This window comes from Erinaceus europaeus, chromosome 2 (genome assembly GCF_950295315.1).
Source record: "Erinaceus europaeus chromosome 2, mEriEur2.1, whole genome shotgun sequence".
Lineage (NCBI taxonomy): Eukaryota > Metazoa > Chordata > Mammalia > Eulipotyphla > Erinaceidae > Erinaceus > Erinaceus europaeus.
The window spans coordinates 52,314,964-52,341,233 of NC_080163.1; the positions used below are offsets into that span (position 1 = coordinate 52,314,964).

General features: G+C 42.0%; 1 protein-coding gene across 1 annotated transcript; it reads right to left on the reverse strand.

The window, feature by feature from the left end:
- Nucleotides 1–861: 861 nt before the first annotated feature.
- PLAC8L1 (PLAC8 like 1) lies at nt 862–25,878 on the reverse strand. Its single transcript, XM_007533959.2, has 4 exons — nt 25,725–25,878; nt 14,890–15,026; nt 4,460–4,596; nt 862–1,120 (listed from the first exon to the last, which is right to left on the reverse strand). Exons 1-4 carry the CDS (start codon nt 25,844–25,846, stop codon nt 980–982), a joined length of 537 nt encoding a protein of 178 aa, XP_007534021.1. The 5' UTR covers nt 25,847–25,878; the 3' UTR covers nt 862–979.
- Between the last annotated feature and the right edge of the window lie 392 nt (nt 25,879–26,270).

The following is a 26,270-nucleotide window of genomic DNA, read 5'->3' on the forward strand; positions in this document are numbered from 1 at the left end:
CTGCTTTGCCATGTGTGCAAGCCAGGTTCAAACTGGGCCCTGCTGTAGTGAAGAAAGTTCCAATGCTGAAGTCTCCCTCTCTCCCTCTCTCCCTCTCTTCTCCTCTCTCTATATATAATGGAGGTACAGATGGAGACACAAGTGCTAGAAGTGTTCATATCAGCAGCAACCAGGTCAGCAAAACTACTCAGATGAATAGTGCACTGCTTTGCCATGTGTGCAGCAGAGCTGCAATGAAGGAGGCTTCAGTGCTATGGTTTCTTTCCCTCTGTCTCTATCTGAAAACATCATCCCCAAACAGGGGGGAAAGGAGGTGGAGGAAAAAGAAAAGGGGAAGGGGGAGAGAGGGAGATGAATGGGGAAGGGAAAAGAAGAGAAGAAAAGGGAAGGGGAGCAGAAAGGAGGGGAGGGGAGGGGAGGGGAGGGGAGGGGAGGGGAGGGGAGGGGAGGGGAGGGGAGGGGAGGGGGCGGAAGGAAAAAGACTAGCAAGAAACTGAGCCATTTTCCTTAGCGGTGTCAGGAAAGGAAGGAATATGCTTCTGTGTATCCATGACATTTAGTGTCCCATCCAGTTAGCAACTAAAATTCACCGTTGTCTACCCCATACTTAATGATTTCAGAAAGGGAGTTAAGCATAAGAAAATCACATAACAATTCTTCCAGCTTCCCAGACACCTCTTGTGAAAGGATAACAGTAGAAAGCTGGGGGGGTGGGAGGGATGCTTTCAAGTAAAATCCCAGGCAAGGGGACATAAAACCAAACCACTTCAATCTGCCTTTCATGGCTGGGCTGGAATAGCACAACCAGACACATAAGGGTCTTCCCCAAAGGCATGTACAAAGAAACAACAACCATAAAGACAGTAGGGAGAATATTTATTTTTATTACAGCAAAAAAAAGTTAAGAAGAACCATCTTTATACTGGAAGGGGTTAGAGAAGAGATGTCGGCAGTGCAGAGGGGGAGTTCTCTGGCTCTGTCAAATGAGGGTGTCCGTGCTTGGAGGGTCTGTGTAGATCTCATAGAGGCGCGAGCTCCTCATCTTAAATTCCCGGGCCATCTGGCAGATGGAGAAAGGCCAACAACAGTGCACCGCCAGCCAGTCCTCACACAGTGTACCCTGGAGCAATGACACAGGTCCCAGTCCATCACCCAGGAAGCTGTGTGATGTCACCTGCAGACCCACCCTTACTGTTGCCTTCAAGCCCACCAACACCCAACCCAAGCCAGTGTCCTGGCACAGGCTCCACTCAATTACCCAATTACCAATCAAGTCTTGCAATTCAAAGACATGTGCCAGGGGCTTTGGGTATAAATTTCAAGATAGAAGCTAACAGTTACTCAGTCAACATTTTTTTCCTCTGAAGACTTAATATTCATAATTATTAATTTCTTTATTAACTGAATAGAGACAAGGAAAATTTGAGAAGGAAGAAGGAGATAGGGAGAGAGAAAGAAAGATATAAGCAGCACTGCTTCACCATTAGTGAAGATTCTCCCCCCTACAGATGCGGAACAGGGGCTTGAACTCAGGTCCTTGCACATTGTAACATGCACACTCAACTGGGTGCACTACCACCCGGCCTCTATTTTATTTCTTTTTTTGGACTGGATAGTATGTGCACATGATCCAAAATCCCCATAGTAATATGGGATAGTAGGGGCCAGTCGGTGGTGCACCTGGTTAAGTGCACATATTACAATATGCAAGTCCCTGGTCCCCACCTGAAGGGGGTAAGCTTCATGAGTGGTGAAGCAGAATTGCAGGTGTCTATTTGTATCTTTTCTGCTCTCTATCTCTCCTCTCTCAATTTCTCTCTGTCTTTATCCAATAATAAATAAATAAATAGTATTTTTTAAAGCTTGCTATTAAATAATATGGGATAGCAAGTAAAAAGTACAGTCCCAGGAGTCGGGTGGTAGCACAGTGGGTTAAACACAGGTGGTGCTAAGCACAAGGACTAGCATAAGTATGCTGGTTCAAGCCCCCGGCTCCTCATCTGCAGGGGAGTCGTTTCACAGGCGGTGAAGCAGGTCTGCAGGTGTCTGTCTTTCTCTCCCCCTCTCTGTCTTCCCTTCTTCTCTCCATTTCTCTTTGTCCTATCCAACAACAACATCAATAATAACTACAACAATAAAACAACAAGGGCAACAAAAGGAAAGAAAGAAAAAGAAAAAAAATCCAAAAAAAAAAAAGTACAGTCCCAGACCTGGGGAGATAGCATAATCGTTGTGCAAATGTCTTCCATGACCCAAGGTTCCAAGGTCCAAAGTTTAACTTCCAGCAACACTGTAAGCCAGAGCTGAGCAATGCTCTGGTAAAAAAAAAAAAAAAAAAGTATTGCACCAAAGTAAAAGAATCTTGGGGTGGGGGGTTCAGATTCTAGAATATGATGGCAGAAGAGGACCTAGTGGTGGTTGAATTGTTATGTGGAAAACTGGGAAGTGTTAATGCAGGTACAAACTTGTATTTTACTGTTGACTATAAACCATTAATCCCCCAATAAAGAAATTAAAAAAAAAAAAAGTCCCATGAGAAGTGACCCACCTGGTAGAGAGCACACATCACCAGACTCAAGGACAGGGGTGTGAGTCCCCGCCAACTATGTGGGAGCATTGCAGGGGCAGCTTCACAAGCAGTGGAACTGTGCTGCTGCAATCTTTCCATTCCTCTTAGTCTCTCTATGTCTCTCACCCTTTATCAAGTTGTCAGAAAAAGTATGACACACTTTTGCATAGGAAAACAAAGAAAGGTACATCATGACTTTTCCAACAACCCAATAAAAGAAAAAGAAAATACAGTCAGCAGAGGCATAGAGGCCAGCAAACACAGCTCCAGTGATAATCCCAGTGACAAAAAAAAAAGTACATTCCTTTCTATAGTTGTCCCAGCCACCTAGGTACCAGCCTGGGGAGCAACCATTATTAGCAGTTTTAAACACTTCCAAATAAATTTTCAGGCTATACAAGTATATACATTTATAGTCTTTTTATATAAAAAGTTGTATACTTCTATGCCTGCCCTTTTTTTCCACTTAAAAATATCTTAGGGATCATTCCATATGAATAGAAAAAGAGATGACTTTTTTTTTTATAAACCGTCTACATCTTCTTCTTCTAGCGTTTGCCCTTCTGTAGCCAGTCAACAGCGTCAGGTTGAAAGCTGTCAGGAGCTGCTTGTTGCTGGCTTTGAAAGTGACTGGGATCCATGTGGATTCAGTCGGCTAGGAAGGATCGTCAGTTTCCCCAGTGAATGGGTACTCACGGGATGCACCACGAGAAGGTCGATCCAATGCATCTACATCTTAATATGTATGATCTGTCTGTCCTCAGTCTCTCACTGGAGTCTGTTCTTTGCTACACTGGAAATTGTCTCTTTGAAGGGCCCCCCCTGGGGAGGGCCCAAAGTGAAGTCTGCATAAGCTACACAAGCTACATTTTAAGTCAAACCCTTCTAAGTTTCACCTCCAGATCTGGTGCAATTCAACCTGTCATCTTCTTTTGATGTGATTCTATCAATATGAGAGAGGGGAAACAGAAGTAACCTGATAACAATGATCTACTTTATAGTAATTTCCCCTTAGAAATGTCCTTCACAGTGTGGCATTGAGTTAATGTGCATCCTAGTAGTGAGTGAAATCAAATTATTTTTCCTTTCCCAAAGTCTCCCACTAAGTGTATTTTTTAAATTTTTTTTTATTTTGTTATCTGCAGAACTTAACTGTTGTGATGTTTTCTTTTAATTGGGAGGGATTAATGGTTTACAGTAAATAATAAAATAGAGTAACAAAAAACAAAATACAGTAGTTTGTACATGTATAACATTCCTCAGTTTTCCACATAACAATTCAACCCCCTCTAGGTCCTCTGCCATCATGTTCCAGGACCCGAGCCTCGTCCCCACACCAGAGTCTTTTACTTTGGTGCAATACACCAAACCCAGTCTAAGCTCTGCTCTGTGTTTTCTTATTTTTCCAACTTCTTTTTTTAATTTATTATAGGTGAATTAATAATGATCGACAAGATTGTGAGATAAGAGGAGTACAATTCATTCAGTTCCTACCATCAGTGTACCGCATCCATCTCCATTGGAATATTCCCTAGTCTTTACCCCTCTGGGGGTATGAATCAAAGATCTCTAAAGGGTGCAGAAGTTGAAGGTTTGGCTTCTGTAATTGCTTCTCTACTGGACATGGGTATTGGCAGGTCAATCCATACCCCTAGCCTGTTAGTAGCCCTACTCCACTAGGGAAAAATATATATTTTCCTTTATATCATAAGTAATAGAGATTTATGGGAGGGAGGGAGTGTGGCTTCAACAGGGAGCTTCAGACATGCAAGTCTTGTGCTCCACCAACTCAGCTACTTCCCTGGCTACCTGTGTTTCTAATATCCTGCCCACATTTCTTTTCACTTTTTAAAGACACCCAAATTCACCTCTATGTTCATACATACATACCCTTATTTTATGTCTCTCTCTGGTACCAATTCTCAGTGCAAAAGTGGAGCCAGGTAGCATTGGCCAGCAAAAACACTCTCCATAATGCCTAGCAATGTCACACTCCAGGCACAGGGGACAAAACAGACCACAGAAACCTATCAATGAACACATAAAAGAAAGCCAAGATTCTCAAATGTTCTGGAAGCAACCTTACATGTCAAAGAACATTTACAGTGTGACATCACCAATTTAGAGTAGCATTGTCTTCCTGAAATCAGGATCTGAGAATGAAGAACCAATTCTCAAGACTCGGTATATGAAAATGGCCATAACTGAGACACATCAAAACTGCCTTTTGTTAAATGTTGGCAAAGCTGAACCTGGTATAATTCTATGAGCATTCACTATGGTAATTGTTTTTTGCTGTCAAGAGAAAAACATTAAAAAATTATTTTTACAGTTGAATCATAACTGTTGCTTCTACTGCATTCGTCTATATAATTGTAATATTTAAAAATGGACACAGTATATGATACTTTTGAATTAAAGACATCTTTCTCTATGCATGTGATAAAAAAGCTTTTTCACGGTACACTGATTCTGCTTGTTATTCTTATCAGGACTTTATTCTATTTCTCAGACCAGAAGGTTACTCTCATTTTGTTAGTTTCATAACCTCACTGGCATCTGCCAGTTTTAATCTCTAAACTGATAGACTGTTTTCAATTGATGTTCAAGGAACAAAACCTGTCATTTATTCACTCATTTCCTTTTTACAATACCATCCACATTCTGCATAAATCATCTAGCACAGAGGTCCTGTTTTAAATATGTTTTGGGTCACAAATCCATTTGAGAATATGGTCATACCTATGAACTTTCTCTTCAAGGGAAAAGTAAAATATATGAACACAGACATGCAGAGTTGCACATTCAATTTCACAGGGTCCAAGGGTCCATTAAAAACTACCAGTAGATCATAGGTTAAGAGTCCCTGAAATATAGTTAAGATGTTAGGTCATTGTAGTCCAGTAGGTGGTTCAGTAGAAAAAACATTGTACTTGCAGTCATGAAGTCCTGAATTCAATCCTCATGCATAGAATATGTATGCTCTGGCCAGGCTGCAGCACACTTGGTTAAGCACACACATTACAGTGCACAAGGACCAGGTTCAAGCCCCTGATCCCCACCTGCAGGGGGAAAGCTTCACGAGTGGTGAAGTAGGGCTGCAGGTGTCTGTCTCTTTCCTTCTCCCCTCCCCCGCCTTTCTCAATTTCTCTTTCTATCAAATAAATAAATAAATAATATTTTTATTTCATAAATTGAGAGGGAAGGGGTGATAGAGAGGAAGAGAGACAGAGAGACACCTGCAGCACCGCTTCACCACTAGCAAAGCTTTTCCCTTGCAGATGGGAACCAGGGGCTCGAACCTGGGTCCTTGTGCATTGTAACGTATGTGCCCAACCAGGTGTGCCACCACCTGGCCCCCCAATTTTTTTAAATGTGGAAGAAAGAAAGAAAGAAAAAAGAAAGAAGGAAGGAAGGAAGGAAGGAAGGAAAGAAGGAAGGAAGGGAGGGAGGAAGGAAGGAAAATTGTATGCTCTGTTGGACAAGCCAACAACTAGCTCTGGGACCCATTGTGTAAAGATCGTATAGGAGAAAATTTTGTGACACATATCATAGTTCAAAGGTAAATATTCAGAATATATAAATAACTATGAATCAATATGTAATTGAAACAAAAGAAGAGACTGGGCATAAGACTTGAACAAGTAATTTACAAAGAGTAAATATAAATGGAGGGAGGGGAAGGAACATGGAATGTTGTTCACTGGAGCCAGAGAAATAACTTACTGGGAAAAGCACTTGCCTGAGTATGTGTACAGCCCATGTTCAAGCCCTGGTTCTACATGGGGAGTGTCAAATAGCTCTGGGGGAAGCTCAGATGCTATTGTGTCTCTTCCTTTCTGTCTATCTGAATGAAAAAGTTGAACCCAAGTGGTAAAACCATGTATGTACAAGACCCTGGGGACATGAAAAACCCTGATCCAGCTTCCTGGTCCTTTTGCCAGCCATGACATCATCTCCCCAAACAAGAACTAGAATCCACCTGTATATCAGATTTCAGGCTCAGGTGAAATGTGGATCTGATGTGTGCTTGAGCATGGATGGCTGACCCCCCTGGAAGTTCATCTGTCAGTCTCCCCTTGGCATGCCAGGGGAGTCACTTCACAGGCGGTGAAGCAGGTCTGCAGTGTCTGTCTTTCTCTCCCCCTCTCTGTCTTCCCCTCCTCTCTCCACTTCTCTCTGTCCTATCCAACAACAGTGACATCAATAACCACAACAATGTTAAACGACAAGGGCAACAAAAAGGAAAAAATAAATATAAAAAATATAAAAAGAAAACATTTAAACATTTTCCTCCACACTAAGGTTTTTGTTTTCAGCTTTGCTTTTTTATTATTAGTGATTTAATACTGATTTACAAAAATACAAGGTAACAGGAGTACAACTCCGCACCATTCCCACCACCAGAGTTCTGGATGCCCTATCCCTCCTTTGTAAGCTATAGCAGTTCTCCTGAGGTTGCAGATATGGGTCAAGTATTATTTCTACAACCATCTGTCTATATCTGTATATATTTGGCCTTTTTTTTTTTAAGGTACCATCTCCTCTTCCTTTCCAAGTCACATATACACCTATTATTACATATGAACGTCCTTCCCTTTCTCCTCTTCTCTCTCTGGTTCCTAATGGAGTTAGAGTTCAGAGCCCTCTGGTCATCTTCCCCCTATCATTTCTCCCTCACTGGGAGTAAGAACTAAAATTATTTTGGGGGTGCAAAAGGTGGGGGTTCTGGCTCATGGGCACTGGCAAGTTGATCCATACCCCTAGCCTGTTTCTATCTTTCCCTGGTGGGTGCCGGTCTCTGAAGCAGTGAAGTTCCAAGACACATTGATTGGTGAGGTCATGTGCCCAGGGAAGTCAGAATGGAATCATGATACTCACTAGGGCTTTACACTCCTTGAATGCAGGGGCCATAGACAGGAAATATTCTATAGCTCCTCCTCCTATGGGTCAGACACCAGAATAGTGAACAAAGACAGCTGTGATCCAGGGAGTATAGTTTCCCTAAAGTACAGCTTAGGACCACAAAGCCCCAGTCCAAAAGCTGGCAAGATAGATTATTTGGGTAGAGCACCTGCTTTGTTAAGCACACAACCCAAGTTTGAGCCCAGTCCCTTACCAACCACATTGGAGGGAGCTTCAGGACTGTGGTGTCTTTCCCTCTCGCCCTTTGTCTCTGTCTCTCTTTCCATCTGAAAAAAGTAAAGTTGGAGCTGTGAAACCCCAGTGGTGCCAAAAAAAAAAAAAAAAAGAGGGTCCCAGCTGAAGGGTTTTTGTGTTGTTGTTGTTGTTGCTGCTGCTGCTGTTTTTGTTTGTTTGTCTGTCTGTTTGTTTTGATATCTCTTTTCCAGAAAAAAAAAAAAAAAAGGAAGAAAACCCTGGCCTGCTCATCAGAATGCCTACTTTATTCTGCATTCTGCCCATTTGGCCATTGGATGGCTCCTAGTCCACAGCTCTCTACTTTCTGGCATCCTCCACAGAGAAGGGTCTGTGAGAAGCCTGGTTCTTTCCCACCTCTCAAGCATATTTCAGGTTCCTTGCAAAGGCCATCCTTCATTCCACTCTCCTACAGTTTCTTTTTTAACACCCTGTCTCTTTCCTTCATGGCACTTACCACAGTCACAATTATTTTATATTATTGATTTGTTTATTTGCTTGGTGTCGACAGCCTCGAGGAAACCATCTGCCTTCGTGTCTGTAACACCTCTCACAAGTCCACTCAGAGGTAGGGACTCAGGGAAATATTGGTTGTGTTACAAACCGATGTTGATTACACCTGCCACATCAGCCTTCTCTGGGGCAACATCACACACATTCCCTCCAAACTGGAAGACGGAGCCTTTTACCCATGATGCCATTTAGCAGCCACTGTTTTCACCTTGACTTCATCTTTATATCTGAGCTTTCAGCAACTAGATTGCCTAAGGACACAGAATCACCCATTTGCTGATCCCAGTTGCAGAATGAAATGATAAAAGCACAGTGGTGGGGAGAGGGAGGCAGTTTAAAAATATACCATTACAATAAAACGAAGACACACAATGTCAGAAATAAATAGAAATCATCATGGCTCATAATGTACCCTTTGCTTAATGGATGACAAATTGCAGCAATAATTCTCAATATTTAATGAGAAACTGTCCCAGAATAAGAATCTGGCATGGAAGGAAGTCATGGAAAGAAATTCTCTTTTCAGTTCCCAAGTTTGTCACAACAAAAATTGTCATGGCGATTTGCTTGAAATGAAACTTTGTGAGTGAAATAGTGCTGTTAAACAAGGTAGGAGGTTGGGGAATAGCAAAACTGGACTTGTATGTCTGAGGCATTCAGTTCAATCCCCACTGCCCCAAGTACAAGAATGTCATTCTTGTTTCTCTCTCTCTTTCCCTCTCCCCCCCACCCCACTCTCTCTTTTTCATGAAATAAAGCAAGCTATTTTAAAACATTAAAAAGAGGGCTGGGGAGATAACAATAGTTATGCAAAAAAAGAGTTTCATGCCTGAGGCACCAAAGGTCCCAAGTTCAATCCCCAGCACCACCATAGACTAGAGCCGAGCAGTGCTCTGGTAAAATAACAACTGATTAATTAATTAAAATAGAAAGGAAAGAAGGATGAATATGAGATGATGTCGCTCATAGACAAAAGTTGAAAAGCAAGATCAGAAGGGAAAACTTTAAGCAGAACTTGGACTAGATTTGATGTATTGCACCAAAGTAAAAGACTCTGGGGTGAGGAGGAGGGTTCAGGTCCTCTGATGGCAGAGGAGGACCTAGTGGGGGTTGTAGTATGTGGAAATGTTATGCATATACAAACTATTGTATTTTACTGTTGACTGTAAACCATTAATCCCTCAATTAATCTTTTTTGCATAAAAAAAAATAGAAAGGAGTGTGGTCCAGGAGGTGGTGCAGTGGATAAAGCATCGGACTCTCAAGCATGAGGTCCTGAGTTCAATCCCCAGCAGCACATGTACCAGAGTGATGTCTGGTTCTTTCTCTCTCTCCTCCTATCTTTCTCATTAATAAGTACATAAAATAAAAAAATAGAAAGGAAAGAAACTCAGCATTCATACATAGCACTTCTACCGCAGCTGTGATTTACAGTGAAGACAGGGAAGCATGAAGCAAGCTGGGGCAACAATATCAGGTCCTGGAAAGGGGCTGTGATTTGTGACACTTCAGATGAGGGATTTATTTTCTCAAGGCAAAATAAATTTGATAGGGCCAGTGATATAGTTCACTTGGATAGTGCGCTGCTTTGCCATGTGCATAACCCAGGATCAAGCCTGGTACCCACCACTTTGAATCAAGTTTCCATGCTACAGTCTCTTTCATTCTCTTTGCCTGCTCTGTCTTTCTATCTGAGATAAAGAGGTAGCATAATAGTCATGCAAACAGACTTTCATGCCTTACACTCTGAAGTCCCAGGTTCAACCCCCCACACCACCATCAGCCATAGCTGATCAGTGCTGGGGTAAAAATAAATAAAGAATACATAAATTTTAAAATAATATATATAATAAATAAAGGGGGAAAGTACAACAAGGCCAGAGAGATAGCTCACCAGGAAGTATATGTGCTTTGCTTTGCCATAGTTAAGACCCCAGCACCACAGGAGAGTATCACAACACTAGAAGAAGCCTTAGTGCTGTGGGATTTCTCCCTCTCTATATTTGTCTGTCTCTATCTAAATGGGAAAAAAAAAAAATCAGCAGCCCAGGAGTAGTAAAAGTCCTAGCTTCATAAAAAATAAGAAGTGCTAGACTGAGTCTTTTTGATACGTAGGCTGAGTCTTTGATATGTTGACTCTTAAAAGCTTAGTCCAGGGAGAACAAAAGCAACCGGTGGCAGAGCTATATGCAAATAATGTCAAAGGACATAAAATATGGTGATGGTCAGTCTTTTGGTGGTGGGAATGGTGTTTATGTACACTCCTAGCAAAATGTAGACATATCAATCACTAGTTAATTAATATGAGAGGGAGAAAATCAATTGTATGTCTCAAAGTTTTTCAAAACACAAACTGAATCTTTTTAATATATAGGCTGTGTATTTGATATGCGGACTCTCTCAAAAGCCTAGACCAAGTAGATCAGAAGCATCCAATAGCACAGCTATATACAAGATACTGGGTACTGTACAACAAACCATAACAAAAGGACTTTTCAAAGTTAACCCAATTACCAAATAATGTGACGATAACATTAACTATCGATTGTCTTTTTGAACCCTAAGACAGCAGGAACCTCACATCTCCACTATAGAGCCCCTACTTCCCCCAGTCCTGGAACCCTTGGATAGGGCCCACTTTCCCATATGCCTCTCCCAATCCATATCAAACAATATTGCATCCGCCGATCACAACCTAACCAATGCAACGATTGCCACCTCAACATGCTTCACTTCAGACTGTGTCCAGAGACTTCACGTGTGAATGACAACCCTTCAGCTTCATTACTCGGGTGAGACCTTTCCTTTCATAGTATACTCTAATTTCGTCTCAGGTGGTTCACTTTCTAACAAAGTCCCAAAACCTAGATATACACCAGTTTCTATGAGAGAGAGCATATGTTCACACGTATCCATAAACTGTTGGTATGCATGAGACCCCTTCTGTTTCATTTGGTTTAAATCCCCCCTGCTTAACACTATTCTATTTACATAACCACTGCATTCTATTTACATAACCACTGTTAACAAGCACCCTCCCTCCAGGGCATTGGTGGTTCAGTGATAGGATTCTCGCCTGCTCCGCCCCCTCCTTGTCACACTCTGATTTTCACGAGTCACTTTTCTCTCCACCCTCTCTATGTCACATCCTGTTTCCACCCTACTTGGCAAGTATATATAAAGACAGCATTGTGAGTTTTAGAGTACCTTTAGTTTAGCTTAGCTCGGCTTAAATTGTGCTGCGTCCTGCATGAATAAAGAGATACTGCCTACAGCTCAACCATGAGTCCCTGTTCATCTGTCTCCTGTCAGTGAAGCTCAGCCCGACAATAAACTACTGCAAAATATATACCTGAAAGCAGAAGTACACTAGAGTTTGCAGTGAGTACCTCCCTAACACTTCCTCTCCACTATTCCAAGCTTTGGTTCCATGATTGCTCAACAATTTGTTTGGCTTCGTATGTTAACTCTCTTTTCAGTCACCAGGTTCCAGATGCCATCAGGATGCTGGCCAGGCTTCCCTGGATTGAAGACCCCACCAATGTGTCCTGGAGCTCAGCTTCCCCAGAGACACACCCTACTAGGGAAAGAGAGAGGCAGACTGGGAGTATGGACCAACCAGTCAACGCCCATGTTCAACAGGGAAGCAAGTACAGAAGCCAGACCTTCTACCTTCTGCAACCCACAATGACCCTGGGTCCATGCTCCCAGAGGGATAGAGAATGGGAAAGCTATCAGGGGAGGGGGTGGGATATGGAGATTGGGTGGTGGGAATTGTGTGGAGTTGTACCCCTCCTACCCTATGGTTTTGTTAATTAATCCTTTCTTAAATTAAAAAAAAAGAAAGAAAGAAAGAAAAAATATGGTGATGGTGTGTATGATACAGCAAATCCTAACAAAGGTATTTTTTCAAAGTTAACCCAATTGCCAAAAATACACAATAGTCTGTAGTGAGTCAGTATCAAGTTCATAATGAAATAGTGTCTACTTAGACTTAGATACCCTCCTCACCTACTTCCTATTACAGTTCTCTCACTCACTCCAAAGCTAACCTTATCAAAGCAAGGACTGCAAAAGCTTAAAAAGGGCAAGAGACTGGCATACTTTAACGATGACTCTTTAGTCACTATCAGGCCATTCCACCAGCTGGGGCCCTAATTGGGGAGTCCTGAGATTCCCAAACAGACATGATGGCCCTAGACCTCAAATAAATCCCTCTCCCCATTGTTACTGGTCATTTCTATCAGGAACAGCAAAATAGACCCCTTTGTGGGTCCACATGTGACCTTGCCCTCAACTTGGATCAACAAGAATGTAGATGAATGTTCCATCCTCCGAAAGAAGGATGGACAACATACTCTGCTACACCTGAGGAAGATGGGTCCATATTGGGCATGCAGATGTCACATAGGCTCCTAAGCTGATTATGGGCCCCAGATCATATCAAATCATTAGGGTTTACAGTCAACAATATTTATATCCCTTTCCCATATTATGGAGCTACCCTGTTCCCTAATCCAGCTTTCTGGTCCTTTTTCCAGCCATGGCATCATCTCCCTGAACAATAATTAGGATCCACCTGCATATCAGATTTCAGGCTCAGAAAAAAAAAGTATAGCTACAGGCCCTTTGAAATATAACTAAAATATGCCTACTAGCTATCTACAAAAATGGAGGACCCCCAACACTTCATCTGCACTATTCCAGCCTTTAGATCCATGATTGGTCAACAATTTGTTTGGCTTTGTATGTTAACTCTTTTCAGCCACCAGGTTCCAGATGTTAGCAGGATGCCAACCAGACTCCCCTGGACAGACAATCCCACCAATGTGCCTTGGAGCTCTGCCTCCCCAGAGCCCTTCCCCACTAGGGAAAGAGAGAGACAGGCTGGGAGTATGGATCGACCTGTCAACGCCCATGTTCAGCCTGGAAGCAATTACAGAAGCCAGACCTTAACCTTCTACATCCCACAATGATCTTGGGTCCATACTCCCAGAGGGTTAAAGAAAAGTCAAGCTATCAGTGGAGAGGATGGTATATGGAGGTCTGGGGTGGGAACTGTGCAAAGCTGTACCCCTCTTATCCTATAGTCTTATCAATGTTTCCTTTATATAAATAAAAAAAATTTTTAATTTAAAAATAAGAAGTGCTACACATGCCTCATGGAAGTACCAAAAATGGATAAGCAAAAAGAAAACACACACACACATATATATATATTTGTGTATTTACCCTTTTGTTGCCCTTTTTATTGTTGTAGTTATTATTGTTGTTATTAACCCGCTGTACTACCGCCCGACCCCCAGAAGTTGTTTTTTAATTTGCATTTTCCCCCTTTTGATGCCCTTGTTGTTTATCGTTGTTGTTGTTGTTGCTGTTTTTGTTGGATAGGACAGAGAGAAATTGAGAGAGGAAGGGAAGACAGAGAGGAAAGAGAAAGATAAATACCTGCAGACCTGCTTCACCATCTGTGAAGAGACCTCCCTGCAGGTGGGGAGCCGGGCATGAACCAGGATTCTTTCCCCGGTCTTTGCGCTTTGCACCACGTGCGCTTAACCCGCTGAGCTACCACCCAACCCCCGCAAAAAGACTATTTAAATGATTCCTTAGCCCACCTAGAGAAATTTGCAAACATTTGTATTTGTATCCTCCCAGACATGTTTCTAAATATCCCCCCCACAAAAAAAATAAATGGTATCTAATGTGCAATTTTACAATCTACTTAACTCAAAAATGTATCCAAACCATCTTCTCATCCCACTAAATGCCATTCAACATCATGGCTCTTCCTAGTGTATAGTAATTCATTGTGTGATGCCCCCATTGAACAACGAGGCTGTCTAAGGTTGCTGCTGTAATAACAAATGCTGCAAAATTTAATGTTACTGCTAAGCCTTTGCACATAATTTATCTCCTTAGGCTAAATGCCTAAAAATGGAATTACAGCTTCCGTAGCCATGTAACACTGAAGGCTTTTTTCTATGCACTGCTGAGCCACCCACCAGAAAACTTGCACCAATTTTAGGCCAACAAGCAGCAGGTAAGGAAGGTCCTTTTGTGAGACCTTGCCAAATGATGGGTTTTGGCATTTGATAAAAAATGTTTAAGTCACCAGTTATTCTATAAAAGCATCCTCATCCCTGAAAAGCATTTTTTTTTCTTGCCAAGGACTGCTTTCAAGCCACCAGAAGATAAGCCCAGTTATTAACTCTTTTATTTCACCTTACTTTATTTCATTTTATGTTAGTTGCTACCAGGGTTATTTCTAGGGCTTGGTGCCTACATGACAAATGCACCACTCTGAACAGCCATTGTGCCCTTGATTATTAATTTTTTAATTTGATAGGACAGAAAGAAATTGAGAGGGGAGGGGGAGCTAGAGAAAGAGAGAGACAGAGAGATACCAAAGCATTGCTTTATGACTTGTGAGGCTTCCCACTGCAGGTAGAGACCAGGGGCTTGAGCCCAAGTCCTTAAACAGGATAATATGCACACTCAACTTGGTGTGCCACTGCCCAGCCCCTAGTCCAGATGATCTAAAGCCATTTAATTTTCATCCTGTGATTGATGTTTGTTTTTTTCCACCCACTGATATCCTAGAGAAGAAAAAAAAATGGAAAGAAGAGCACAGATGAAAGAGTAAAACATACAGATTCTCTTGTCTCTGCAGACACTGAAGAGGCCGGTGCTCCAGTCCCCACCAGTCTGGATGACAGCAGTGATGGTGGACCTGCCGTTGGCTCCTTGGACAGGCTGCTTTACCACAGCCTGGGATGCTGTGTGGTTCCTGGAGAGTTAAGGGTGGTGGTGAACATGGAAAAAATGAAGACTGTTCAGAAGGATCACCATTCAGCTAAGCAGAGTGACAGGGACGTGCTCAGGGACAGCCCTTCCCAGTGACTCTCTTTCTCTTTCTTCCTTTCTCTCTTTCTCTCTTTCTTTCTTTCTTTCTTTCTTTCTTCCTTCCTTCCTTCCTTCCTTCCTTCCTTCCTTTCTTCCTTTCTTCCTTTCTTTCCAGATCTCTGCTCAGCTCTGGTTTATGGTGATACTGGGGATTGAACCTGGGACTTTAGAGCCTCAAGCATGAAATCCATTTGCATAACCATAATGCTATCTCCAACCCCCCAACCCCAGTCCCTTGACTCGTAATTCACAGATGAAGCTGATCTCCCTCTCTCCCTTCCTTCTTCAAATCAGGCCTTCTCCTCTGACATTTTCTTTTTAATTTTTATTTATAAGAAGGAAACACTAACAAAAAAACATAGGATAAGAGGGGTTACAACTCCATACAATTCCCACCACCAGAACTTCATATCCTGTCCCCTCCCCTGATAGCTTTCCTATTCTTTATCCCTCTGGGAGTAAGGAATCAAGGTCATTGTGAGGTGCAGAAGGTGGAAGGTCTGGCTTCTATAATTGCTTCCCTGCTGAACATGGACATTGGAAGGTCCATAAATATACCCAGCCTGTCTCTCTTTCCCTAGTGGGGCAGGGCTCTGGGGAAGCGGGGCTCCAGGACATATTGGTGACCTTGCCCTTAATGTGGATCAACAATGGTAGAGAATGTTCCATTATCCGAAGGGAGGCTGGATAACATACTCTGTCTACCACCTGAAGAAGATGGCTCCTGAAATTGGGGCAACTTGGAACATTCCTACTCATGACCACAGAATGCGAGCTCAGATTTACAGAGAAGCAGAGGTCACATAGGCTCCTAAGCTGAGCATGGACCCCAGATCAAATCGATGGGGTTTACAGTCAACAATATTCGTACACCTTTCCCAAATAGGCCTACTAGCTATCTACAAAATGGAGAAACCCCCCCCAAATCTTCATCTGACTTTTTTTTAATCAACATGCACATTGTGGAAGCTTTAGTTGCTTTTTTAAAACTACTTTTTAAAAAAGATTTGTTTATTTTCAATAGAGACAGAGTAAAGTTGAGAGGGGAAGAGGAGAGAGATAGAAAAGAAAGATGCCCACACCATTGCTTCACTGCTCATGAAGTTTCCCCACTGCAGATGGGTACCAGGGACTTGAACCCAGATCCTTGCACATGGTAAAGTGCATGTTCTTCCAGGTTCACCACCACCTGCCCCTTAGTTACTTTATGGTTATCTTTGGGAGGGAGATACAAAACTCTGGTGCTGGGTGTAGTGTGGAAATATACACTGTGATCTTACAATTTTGTAACTTACTATTAATCATAAATATAAAAAAGTAATAATAAATGCTCTGCTTTTCTTGACATTAGAGTAATGCAAAATAAAACTACACCAAGATACCATCTCACCTTTGAGAGAATGATTTATGTTAACAAACCTTACATCACTCTCTTTCTGAATGAAAAAACTCTCTCTGAATGATTGAATGAAAAAGCAACCTGGGATCAGTGAACATATGCATGATACCCTGACTTTGAAGGAAAAGAAAGTGGAATTCTAGTTCAGTAGGATTGCTAACCTTTGAAGTAGAGGAAAAGAGGAGGAGGAGGAGGAGAAGGAGAAGGAGAAGGAGAAGGAGAAGGAGAAGGAGAAGAAGGAGAAGGAGAAGGAGAAGGAGAAGGAGAAGGAGAAGAAAAGCTATATAAGTACGTATGGTACAGCACACAGTGAAACTTCAAGCCAGGAACAGTTCTCACCAGAACCCGACCTTCCTTACATCCTGATGTTGTCTCTAGAACTATGAGGAAACTAATGTGTTCTTTAAACCAACAGCCTGGCATTTTACTGTGGAAGCCAAGGCTGACTGAGACACAAATGAAGATTTCATTTTGGTCCTAAAGGAACTTATTTTTATTTCCTTATTTCTCAGCGCAAATGGAAATATAAATCTCATTCCCTTGACTTCTTTGTGAGCACCTTGAAGTCAGTGGGCACATGCTGCTTTCTTTTTATCCTGGAATCCAGGACACCACCTTGAAACCTGGTGAGGGTGATGTTTGTTAAATTGGATTAAATTGAATGCATGTCTTGTCTGTTTGAATGCTTCTCAATCTGGCCATGAATCATATAACCTTAGCTGCTTCACTCTCTCGTAAAGGCACACCTCTCAGATATGAACTGATGAAATAAAAGTAGAGTGGCCTAAAAACTCTTGCCTACTGCCACACAATCCTAAACATTTATGTCTCATTATGATGCCCATACGTGGGGGCTTCCACCATTACACTGAGAGCATTCAATTATCTCAGATTTTAGGAGAGAGATTCCTTAGGGTTGAGCCTTTGGACTAGATTCCCCCCACCCCCAGAATGGACCATTTTACAGCTTGTAGCTCCAGGGCAAAACTATCTGCCTCTATCCCAGCATTCTTTTGCAGCACCGTGTGTGTGTGTGTGTGTGTGTGTGTGTGTGTGTGTGTGTGTGTGTGTGTGTGATAATAGTAGTTAGAAAATTGTAATATTATAATATTATAATGTATAGTTCCATATCACACCCACCCACACCCCCACCTCTCAAAGATAACCACCACAGTTCTAAGTCTTTAAAACTGTTTGGCTGCTTCTCTCTTTCTCTCTCTCTTTCAAGTTCATGTGTATTTGTTCTCTAGATTCCACATATGAATGAAACCACCTGTTAATAGCCTTTCCTTTCTTTATTTTGCATGATCACCTACAGTTCCATCCATTTTGTCCCAAAGGACATGATATCTGCTGGGATAGCCTGAGGGTACTTCTTCCCGAGCTAGTGCTCTCTGGGTTGGAGAGAACTCAACTGGAGCTGATCTAGGCTGCTGTGTGGGAGAAGGATCAGGAACTCGTGCTGCACCAACTTCCGCAGGAGATACACTCTGGAACTCTCGGAGCCGGAAAGCAATTTCCAAGTGTCTTTAATCAGAAGAGCAGCTGTTTTTATACTCTCCAAGTAGGGTGGAAACAGGATGTGATATAGAGAGGGTGGAGAGAAAAGTGACTGGTGAAAATCAGAGTGTGACAAAGAAGGGATCAGTGTGTGACAAGGAGGGGGTGGAGCAGGAGAGAATCCTATCATAGAACCACCAATGCCCTGGAGTGCTTTATGTAAAAGTGATTTATGTAAATAGACCAAAGCTTTGGATCAGTAAAATCCCTATATAGGCATATGGTTAAGCAGAAGCCAGGGGGAGATGGCAACTACCCAACAGATATCATCTTTTTTGATTGCAGAATAGTATTCCATGGGAATACAGATAAGTCTTTTTAAAAAATATTTATTCCCTTTTTTTGCCCTTGTTTTTTATTGTTGTAGTCATTATTGTTGTTATTATTGTTATTGATGTTGTCATTGTTGGATAGGACAGAGAAGTGGAGAGAGGAGGGGAAGACAGGGGGAGAGAAAGATAGACACCTGCAGACCTGCTTCATTGCCTGTGAAGAAACTCCCCTGCAGGTGGGGAGCCGGGAGCTTGAACCAGGATCTTTAGGCTGGTCCTTGTGCCATATATATCCCATAACATCTTTAGCCAGTCATCTGATAATGGGCATTTAGTCTGCTTCCCCTCTCTGGCTATTATGAATAATGCACTGTGAACATAGAGATGCATCACCTCTTATTATAACACAAAATCCTCACCTCTATCTGCCCCAGATTTAAATCTAGAGGAAGTAGATAGGGCTGGGGAGTTGTAGATCCCCAGCTGGATAATACTATGCATGTGGCCCATGTTCAAACTGAGCCTCTGCCACAATGAAGGAAGTTTCTATGCCACAGTATATTTCCCCCTCTGTCTCTGTATCTGAAAAAAAAAGTTGGACCTGTGAAACCATAGTAAAAACAAACAAAACCAGGAGGTTAGATTTCCTCAATGGGGAAAAAGTTCTTGTGTTTGCCTAATTTTTCAAAGAATGAACATTTAATTTTTTTTTTTTTAAGATAGACAGGCAGAGAGTGGAAAAGATCACAGCACTGAAGCTTCTTCCAGTGCAGTGACTGGGGGACCAGTCTCAAACCTGGGTCACACACATGCTAAAGCAATGCACTATCCAAGTGAGCTGTGTCTCCAGCTCTCCCATATCTTTTATATGTTGTTTAAATTGATTGGAGAGAAGCAGAGGGAAAGGGAGGGAGAATGAGGGAGAGAGAGATAGAGACTTGAAGCACTGTCTCAATACTTATGAAGCGTTCCCCCTGCAGGTAGGGACCAGGAGCTTGAAGTTGGGTCTTTGTGCATTGTAACATGTGTACCCTATTAGGTGCATCACCACCTAGCCCCTTTCAGTATCTTTTAGAAGAATTTTTTAATATTTATTTATTTATTCCTTTTGTTACCCTTGTTGGATAGAACAGAGAGAGAGAGAGACACTTGCAGACCTGCTTCACTGTTTGTGAAGCAACTCCCCTGCAGCTGGGGAGCTGGGGTACTAGAACCCGGACCTTTACACCGGTCCTTGTGTTTTTGTGCCACCTGTGCGTTAAGCTGCGCTACCGCCCAACTCCCCTTTTAGAAAAAAAATAATAATTTTAATGTGAGAAAGAAAGAGGCAGAGACCAGAGCACTCCTCAGCTCTGACTTTTCCCCCCCATTTTTGTTGCCCTTGTTGTCGTATTTATTGTTATTGTTGTCATTGCAGTTGTTGGATAGGACAGAAAGAAATCGAGAGAGGAGGGGAAGACAGAGAGAGAGAGAGAGAGAGAGATACATGCAGATTTGCTTCATTGCTTGTGAAGCGACCCCGCAGCAGGTGGGGAACCCAAGGCTCGAAAGGGGATCCTTAAGCCGGCCCGTGCCTTTTGCGGAGCTCTGACTTTTAATGGTGCCAGGAATTGAACCTGGGATGCCTAGGTCTCCGGCATGAAGGTCAGCACAAATACTGCTTTATCTCTCTGGTGTGCTTAACTTTTTAAGAAATATATTAATTGTTCAGCTGGCTTAGAGCAGGACTTGCATGGCTGAGGCTTCTGATCCGATCTTTTTCATCTCACTCTCCTCTCTCTTTCATATGAATCTCACATTAAGTAAATATTATTAAAAGAAATATATTACTAGGGGACCAGACGGTAGTGCAGCAGGTTAAGCACACATGGTGCAAAGCGCAAGGACCTGTGTAAGAATCACAGTTCGAGCCCACTCCCCCTCCCCAACTGCGGGGGAGGGGGGAGAACGTCACAAGCGGAGAAGCAGGTCTGCAGGTGTCTTTCTCTCCCCCTCTCTGTCTTCCCCTCCTCCCTCCATTTCTCTATATCCTATCCAACACCACCAACAACAATAACAACGATGGCAACAAAAATGGAAAGAATGTCCTCCAGGAGCAGTGGATTTGTAGTGACTGCACCCAGCCCCAGAGGCAAAAAAGAAAGAAAGAAAGAAAGAAAGAAAGAAAGAAAGAAAGAAAGAAAGAAAGAAAGAAAGAAAGAAAGAAAGAAAGAAAGAGAGAGAGAGAGAGAGAAAGAAAGATATTTCTGGTTTTCCTTCCTTACTATTCTGAATCTCCTTGCAAACTTTGTTTTCTTCTTCTTTTTTTAATTAGTGTCTTAGTAATGATTTACAAAATTATAAACTATAGGGTTATAGCCCCACCATATGCATCATCATGGTGATTTTTATATTAAAATGTTTTAATCGACATACACTAGCTACTACATTTCAATTCAAGGAAATATAGTTTATGAGCTCTAATAAAAACAAGCATAACTTCCCATCACTGAGCACCTTCTATGTACATGCCAAGCACTTAGTAGTTACTTAAAGAACTAAATGCTTATTCAGAGTCTATCACAGATATCACACTAAAATAGCTGCTATTGCTTCTTGTGCTTTCAACTATGTGGCTTACACCAAAGAGTCTTACACTATCAAGAAAAGGAGAGTAAGGCTTCATAGTGCTGGCAGTGAGCACCAGCGATAACCCTGGAGGCCAAAAATAAAGGGGGATGGGTAGGAAGAGGTGGCTCCTGTGCCTTACATGGATGAGGGCTTGGGCTCAGTACTTGACACCTGAAAACAACAAAGACAAAGTGAGCGAAACTCCATGGATGGGAGGGCAAAATAGTTTATTTGGATAGTGTGTTGCTTGCCATGTGCTTGACCCAGATTCAAGTCCAGTCTCCACAGCATTTAAAAGGAAGCTTCCGTGCTGTTCTCCCCCGTCTCCCTTTTCTCCCTCTCTCTCTCTCCCCCTCTCCCTCTCCTTCTCTCTTTTGCTGTTTGTCCCTGTCTGTCTCTCTCTATGTGAAAAAGTCAGTCCAGAGCAGTGAAGCTTCAGTGATGCCAACATAAATAAATAAATAAATAAATAAATAAGTAAAGCAACCATGGGTGGCATAGCAGAGCTTTGTGTGCTCTCTTTCTCTTAAATAAAATTTAAATATTGGGGGCCAAGCAGTGGTGCACCTGCTTAAATGCACACATTACTATGTTCAAAGACCTGGGTTCAAGCCCCTGATCCTCACCTGCAGGGAGAAAGCTTCACGAGTGGTGAAGTAGAACTACTGGTGTCTCTCTTTCTACCTACCTCCCCCTCCCCTCTCCATTTCTGTCTCTAACCAATAATAAATAAGTAAACTTTTTAAAAAGATTTTTTTAAAAACTGATTTGTTAAAAATAAATAAATAAAATTCAAATATAAGGATCCTATGGTCCTGCCTGCTCTTCCTTTTTTTTTTTTTTTTTTTTGTTACCAGATAGCTTACCTGATAGGGTATGAGTCTTACCCTGTAAGGAGCCCTGGTTTGGAGCCCCAGCATGTGGGAACACTGAAGGAGCACTATGGATGATGGAGAGATGTTATAGTGTTCTCTCTGTCTCTCTTCCCTGATCCCATTTCTCTCACTCCCTCTCCTAAAATACATGAATGATAAAGTTTGACCCTGGAAAAGCCACTGAGCATTGGCATCATACATGTACAAGGTTTAAGCACTGCAAAGAAAAAAAAAGTCAAATTGGGTAACTCCCATGTTTGTAGCTGCATTACACACAATAGTCAAAACATGGAAGCAAGCCAAATGCACAACAGCAGATGACTGGATACAGAAGTGACGAACTATATAGTCAGTGGAACACTACTCTACAGTAAAAAAAAAAAAAAAAAAAAAAAAGATTATATTTGGATTATATTGAGATTATATTTTTATTATATCTTGGAACAAAATGGATGGAGCTGAAGGTAATTATGCTTAGTGAAATAACAATTACAATTTCAGGATAGTTTTGTTCATATGTGAATTACAGATGGCTAAAACAAACTTGAAAAAAAAAAAAAAGAAAAGAAAAGAAAAGGTAGTGGTCCAGGAGGTGGCGCAATGGATAAAGAACTGGACTCTCAAGCAGGGGGTCCCAAGTTCAGTCCCTGGCAGCACATGTACCAGAGTGATATCTGGCTCTTTCTCTCTCTGTCTCTCCTCCTATCTTTCCCATTAATAAATAAATAAAATCTTTTAAAAAAAAGAGAGAAAAGAAAAGGTAGCCAACTCTTTTGGATTTTATAAGAACTATGGCTATGGAGGGGGGTGTGTGTAACAGAACTTTGGTGGAGTGTGCAGTGACTCACATGCACCACGTGTGAGTGAAAAAAGTATAACCCCAAAATCTCATAATTTTGCAAAACACTGTCAAATTGCTAGCAACAACAACAACATCTTCCTTAGCGTAACTCACAATACAACTAAAAGTGAGCAGGGTAGATAATACAGCGGAAAATTGCATGTCTCAAATTTGTTTGATCACAGGTGCTGCATTACAAACAAACAAAAAAAAAAAGAGGGTGGTTGGTTGGTGATAAACTCAGTTGAGTGCTCATGTTACAATGCACAAGGTTCAGGGTTCAAGTCCCCAGTCCCCACCTATAGGGAGGTAGCTTCATGAGCAATGCTTCAGATATCCCTCTCTCTGAACCCCCCTTCCATCTCAGTTTCTCTCTGTAACTACCATATATGTGTGTGTGTGTGTGTGTGTGTGTGTGTGTGTGTGTGTGTGTGTGTGTGTGTGTGTGTTTTTACCAGAGCTCTGTTTAGCTCTGGCTTATAGTAGTGTGGGGGATTAAACCTGGGACTTTGGAGCCTCAGGCATGAAAGTCTGTTTACATAACCATTATGCTATCTGCCCTCCACCCGTATATGTATTTTTTTAAAGAAGAGAAGTATGAAAACAGTGGATAAAGCTGATTGTCACAGAGCATTGCTAAACTGGAGCAGCTACCTAGATGCCAGCCAATACAGAAAGGTCTACATGTAGTGGAAAGGGGGCAGATTGGAGATTTAGTCACAGTAAAGTTCAGCTGCAGTTTAGATTTTTGACCTTGGGAAACCCCTGCTCTGGTCTCCAATTCCATAAAATTGCATCTATAATATCTTATCTCTGAGGGCCAGCAAAACAACTCATTTGGATAGTGTGTTGCTTTGCCAGGTTCAAATCTGGCCCCCACCACATTGAAGGAAACTTCAGTGCTATAGTCTCTATCTTAATATAGCTTAATTGGGTTAATACAGGCAGATAGGTAGATAGATCTTAATAAGGACATAGATAGGATAGAGTTGATAGCATAACGGTTATGCAAAGAGCCTTTCATTCCTGAGGCTCAGGAGTCCCAGGTTTAATTCCCAGCCCTACCATAAGCCAGAGCTGATAAGTGCTTTGGTTAAAAAAAAAAAAAAAAAAAGACATAGATATATCTCCCACCTCTGCAGATGCCCTGAAAATGAATGAAACAAGATCATGCCTGGTAGGCATGGGGTAGCTGGTAGATGACTACTACTGTGACTTAAGATCCTGCACATAGCCCAGAGCTTTCTGTACACTTGTCTGAGAAACAGAGAATGGCAGAAAGGAGATCAGGGCAATTTCTCAGTTATCATATGTGTGACCCAAAACACCTTAAAATCCCGTTAAAGTGATCAAACACCCCAGCACACCCAGGACGTTAAGGCTTCCAGGATAGAGAAGTTGCATAAAATCTGGGCAGTCCCCGGAAACCAAGCAGGCTGATCACCCTCACAGACAGAACCAGATAGAAACTTCAACTGACAGGAGGCAGGAGATTGACTCCAGTCATCCTAGTTGTCTGTTCCTATGCAAAAACAGTGTTGGGAGATGAGACACATTCTTCTTCCTCGACCACAACCACTTTTTTTTTTATTATTTATTTATGACTTAGAAAATTACGAAACAGGGGAACCACACCATTTCCACTACTAGAGTTCTGTGGCCCTGCTCCCTCCATTGGGAAGTGCAGTGGTTCTCTAAAGGTTACAGATACAGGTATATATATATATATATATATATATATATATATATATATATATATATATCCCCTTTTTTTTCCCTATGGTCTTGCCTGCTCTTCCTATTTTTTTTTTGTTTGTTTGTTTTGTTACCAGAGCACTGCTCAGTCAAGCTTATGGTGGTACAGGGGATTAAACCTGGGACTTTGGAGCCTCAGGCATGAGAGTCTCTTTGCTTAACCATTATGCTATCTACCTCCACCCAGATATCTACCTACTCTTCCTTTTAAAATAACTATCTTTATTTATTTGATAGAAACAGCAAGAAATTGAGAGGGAAGGGGGTGAGAGAGAAAGAGAGAGACCCCAACCTATAGCAGTGCTTCACAACTTGCAAAACTTTCTTCTGACAGGTGGGGACTGGGGACTCGAACCTGGGTCTTTGAGGATTATAACATGTACACTTAACCAGATATACTACCACCCGACACCCCCCTTTTTAAGTCACACCTACACCTAGGGCTACTTCCAAATGTCTATCCTTTTTTTCCCTCTTCTCTCTCTGGTTCTGATGGAATTAGGTTTCAGAGCCCTCTAGTCATCTTCTCCTAACATTTCTCCCCCTTTGAGAGTATGGACCAAAGATCTTTATGGGGTGTAGAAGGTGGGAGTTCTGGCTTCTGTAATTGCTTCTCTGCTGAGCATGGGCATTGGCAGCTCCAATGCCCCTCACCTGTTTCCATCTTTCTAGTGGGGTAGGGCTCTGGAGAGGTGAGGTTCCAGGACATATTGGTGAGGTTGTCTGCCCATTCTTCTCCTTTTTTTTTAAGGTCGCCCTTCCCCTCCCAGCAGCAAGTATATTCCCGTTGCATGTCCCCACACACCTGGCATTTCTACCTGGGGTTTCATGTCAGTCTCTTCCTTAGTGTAATTCACAATACATTCTGCCTTCATTCACTCAGGCTCCCTTGATTATCTCAGACTCTTAACCAAAGTCAAACCCCTTGAGTTTTTATATCAAAAGGATGAAAATTACTGACTGCCAGCAGAAAAAAAAAAAAATCTCAGCTGGTCAGGTTCAACATTTCTAAGTTTTAAGAATAAATAGACACCCTTTCATCCACACTGGCCTTTCTCTTTTCACTGACCAAGCAAGGTCAGAAGCAACTAATCAGTTGCCCCTTTTCAAGTACACACAGAAAATGAAAGCCAGCACTTTCATTCCAAGTCCCCTTTTCTTTACCTGTGCTCTGAGAGAGACAGAGACAGACAGAGAGAAGTGCTGGCTTGCACTCCCAAAAGTCAGGGCAGTGATGTTAGGAATAACTGAGGGGTCCCCCACTCCATACCTCCTGTTGGAAAGGAAATGCTGCTCATCTTCAGATATGAGTGAAAGCAACAGAGGTGAGTGCATATCAAGTAAAGAAACATCCTCCGGAAATCTAGAGAAGTAATTTCCAAACCAATTCATAGAGGTCTTGCCTCTTGGGTTATCTTTTCCCCTTGACAACAAGCTGATTCTAAACTTTGATTCAAAGTGAAGCATCAGTCCTCTAAAGAATGTTGCCTTGGTCTTCTGGAACCTGAGGTCACAGCACTGTAACTGACAGACTACCTTGTTTCTTTAAAGACAAAGAAACACTTAAGGGAGATTAGTTTACTAATCTGGAAGGAAGTACTGGGAAAGATATTATTAAACTAAAAGGGGTAAAAACTTATCTGGCAGAGGAGTCCTTTGCTTTGAGAAATACCTCTAGTAAACATTTATCTAGTAAAGTGGAACTTAATGTTTTCCTTAGGGAACTCAAAAGGCTACAGATTTCTGTCATGCCATGAAAAAAAAAGACAGTAGAGGCTTCTTGTCAGTCTCAGGACCAGTGGTCCAATTCAGTGAT

Coding starts and splice junctions, on each gene's coding strand:
- PLAC8L1 (XM_007533959.2), bottom strand. CDS start 25,846: ATGAATTGGTTTGGAAATTACTTCTCTAGATTTCCGGAGGATGTTTCT. Junction 4,597..14,889: donor CTGCAGAGACAAGAGAATCT/GTATGTTTTACT, acceptor GTTCATTGATAG/GTTTCTGTGGTCTGTTTTGT. Junction 1,121..4,459: donor GAGAGAGACATAAAATAAGG/GTATGTATGTAT, acceptor TCATTGCTCCAG/GGTACACTGTGTGAGGACTG.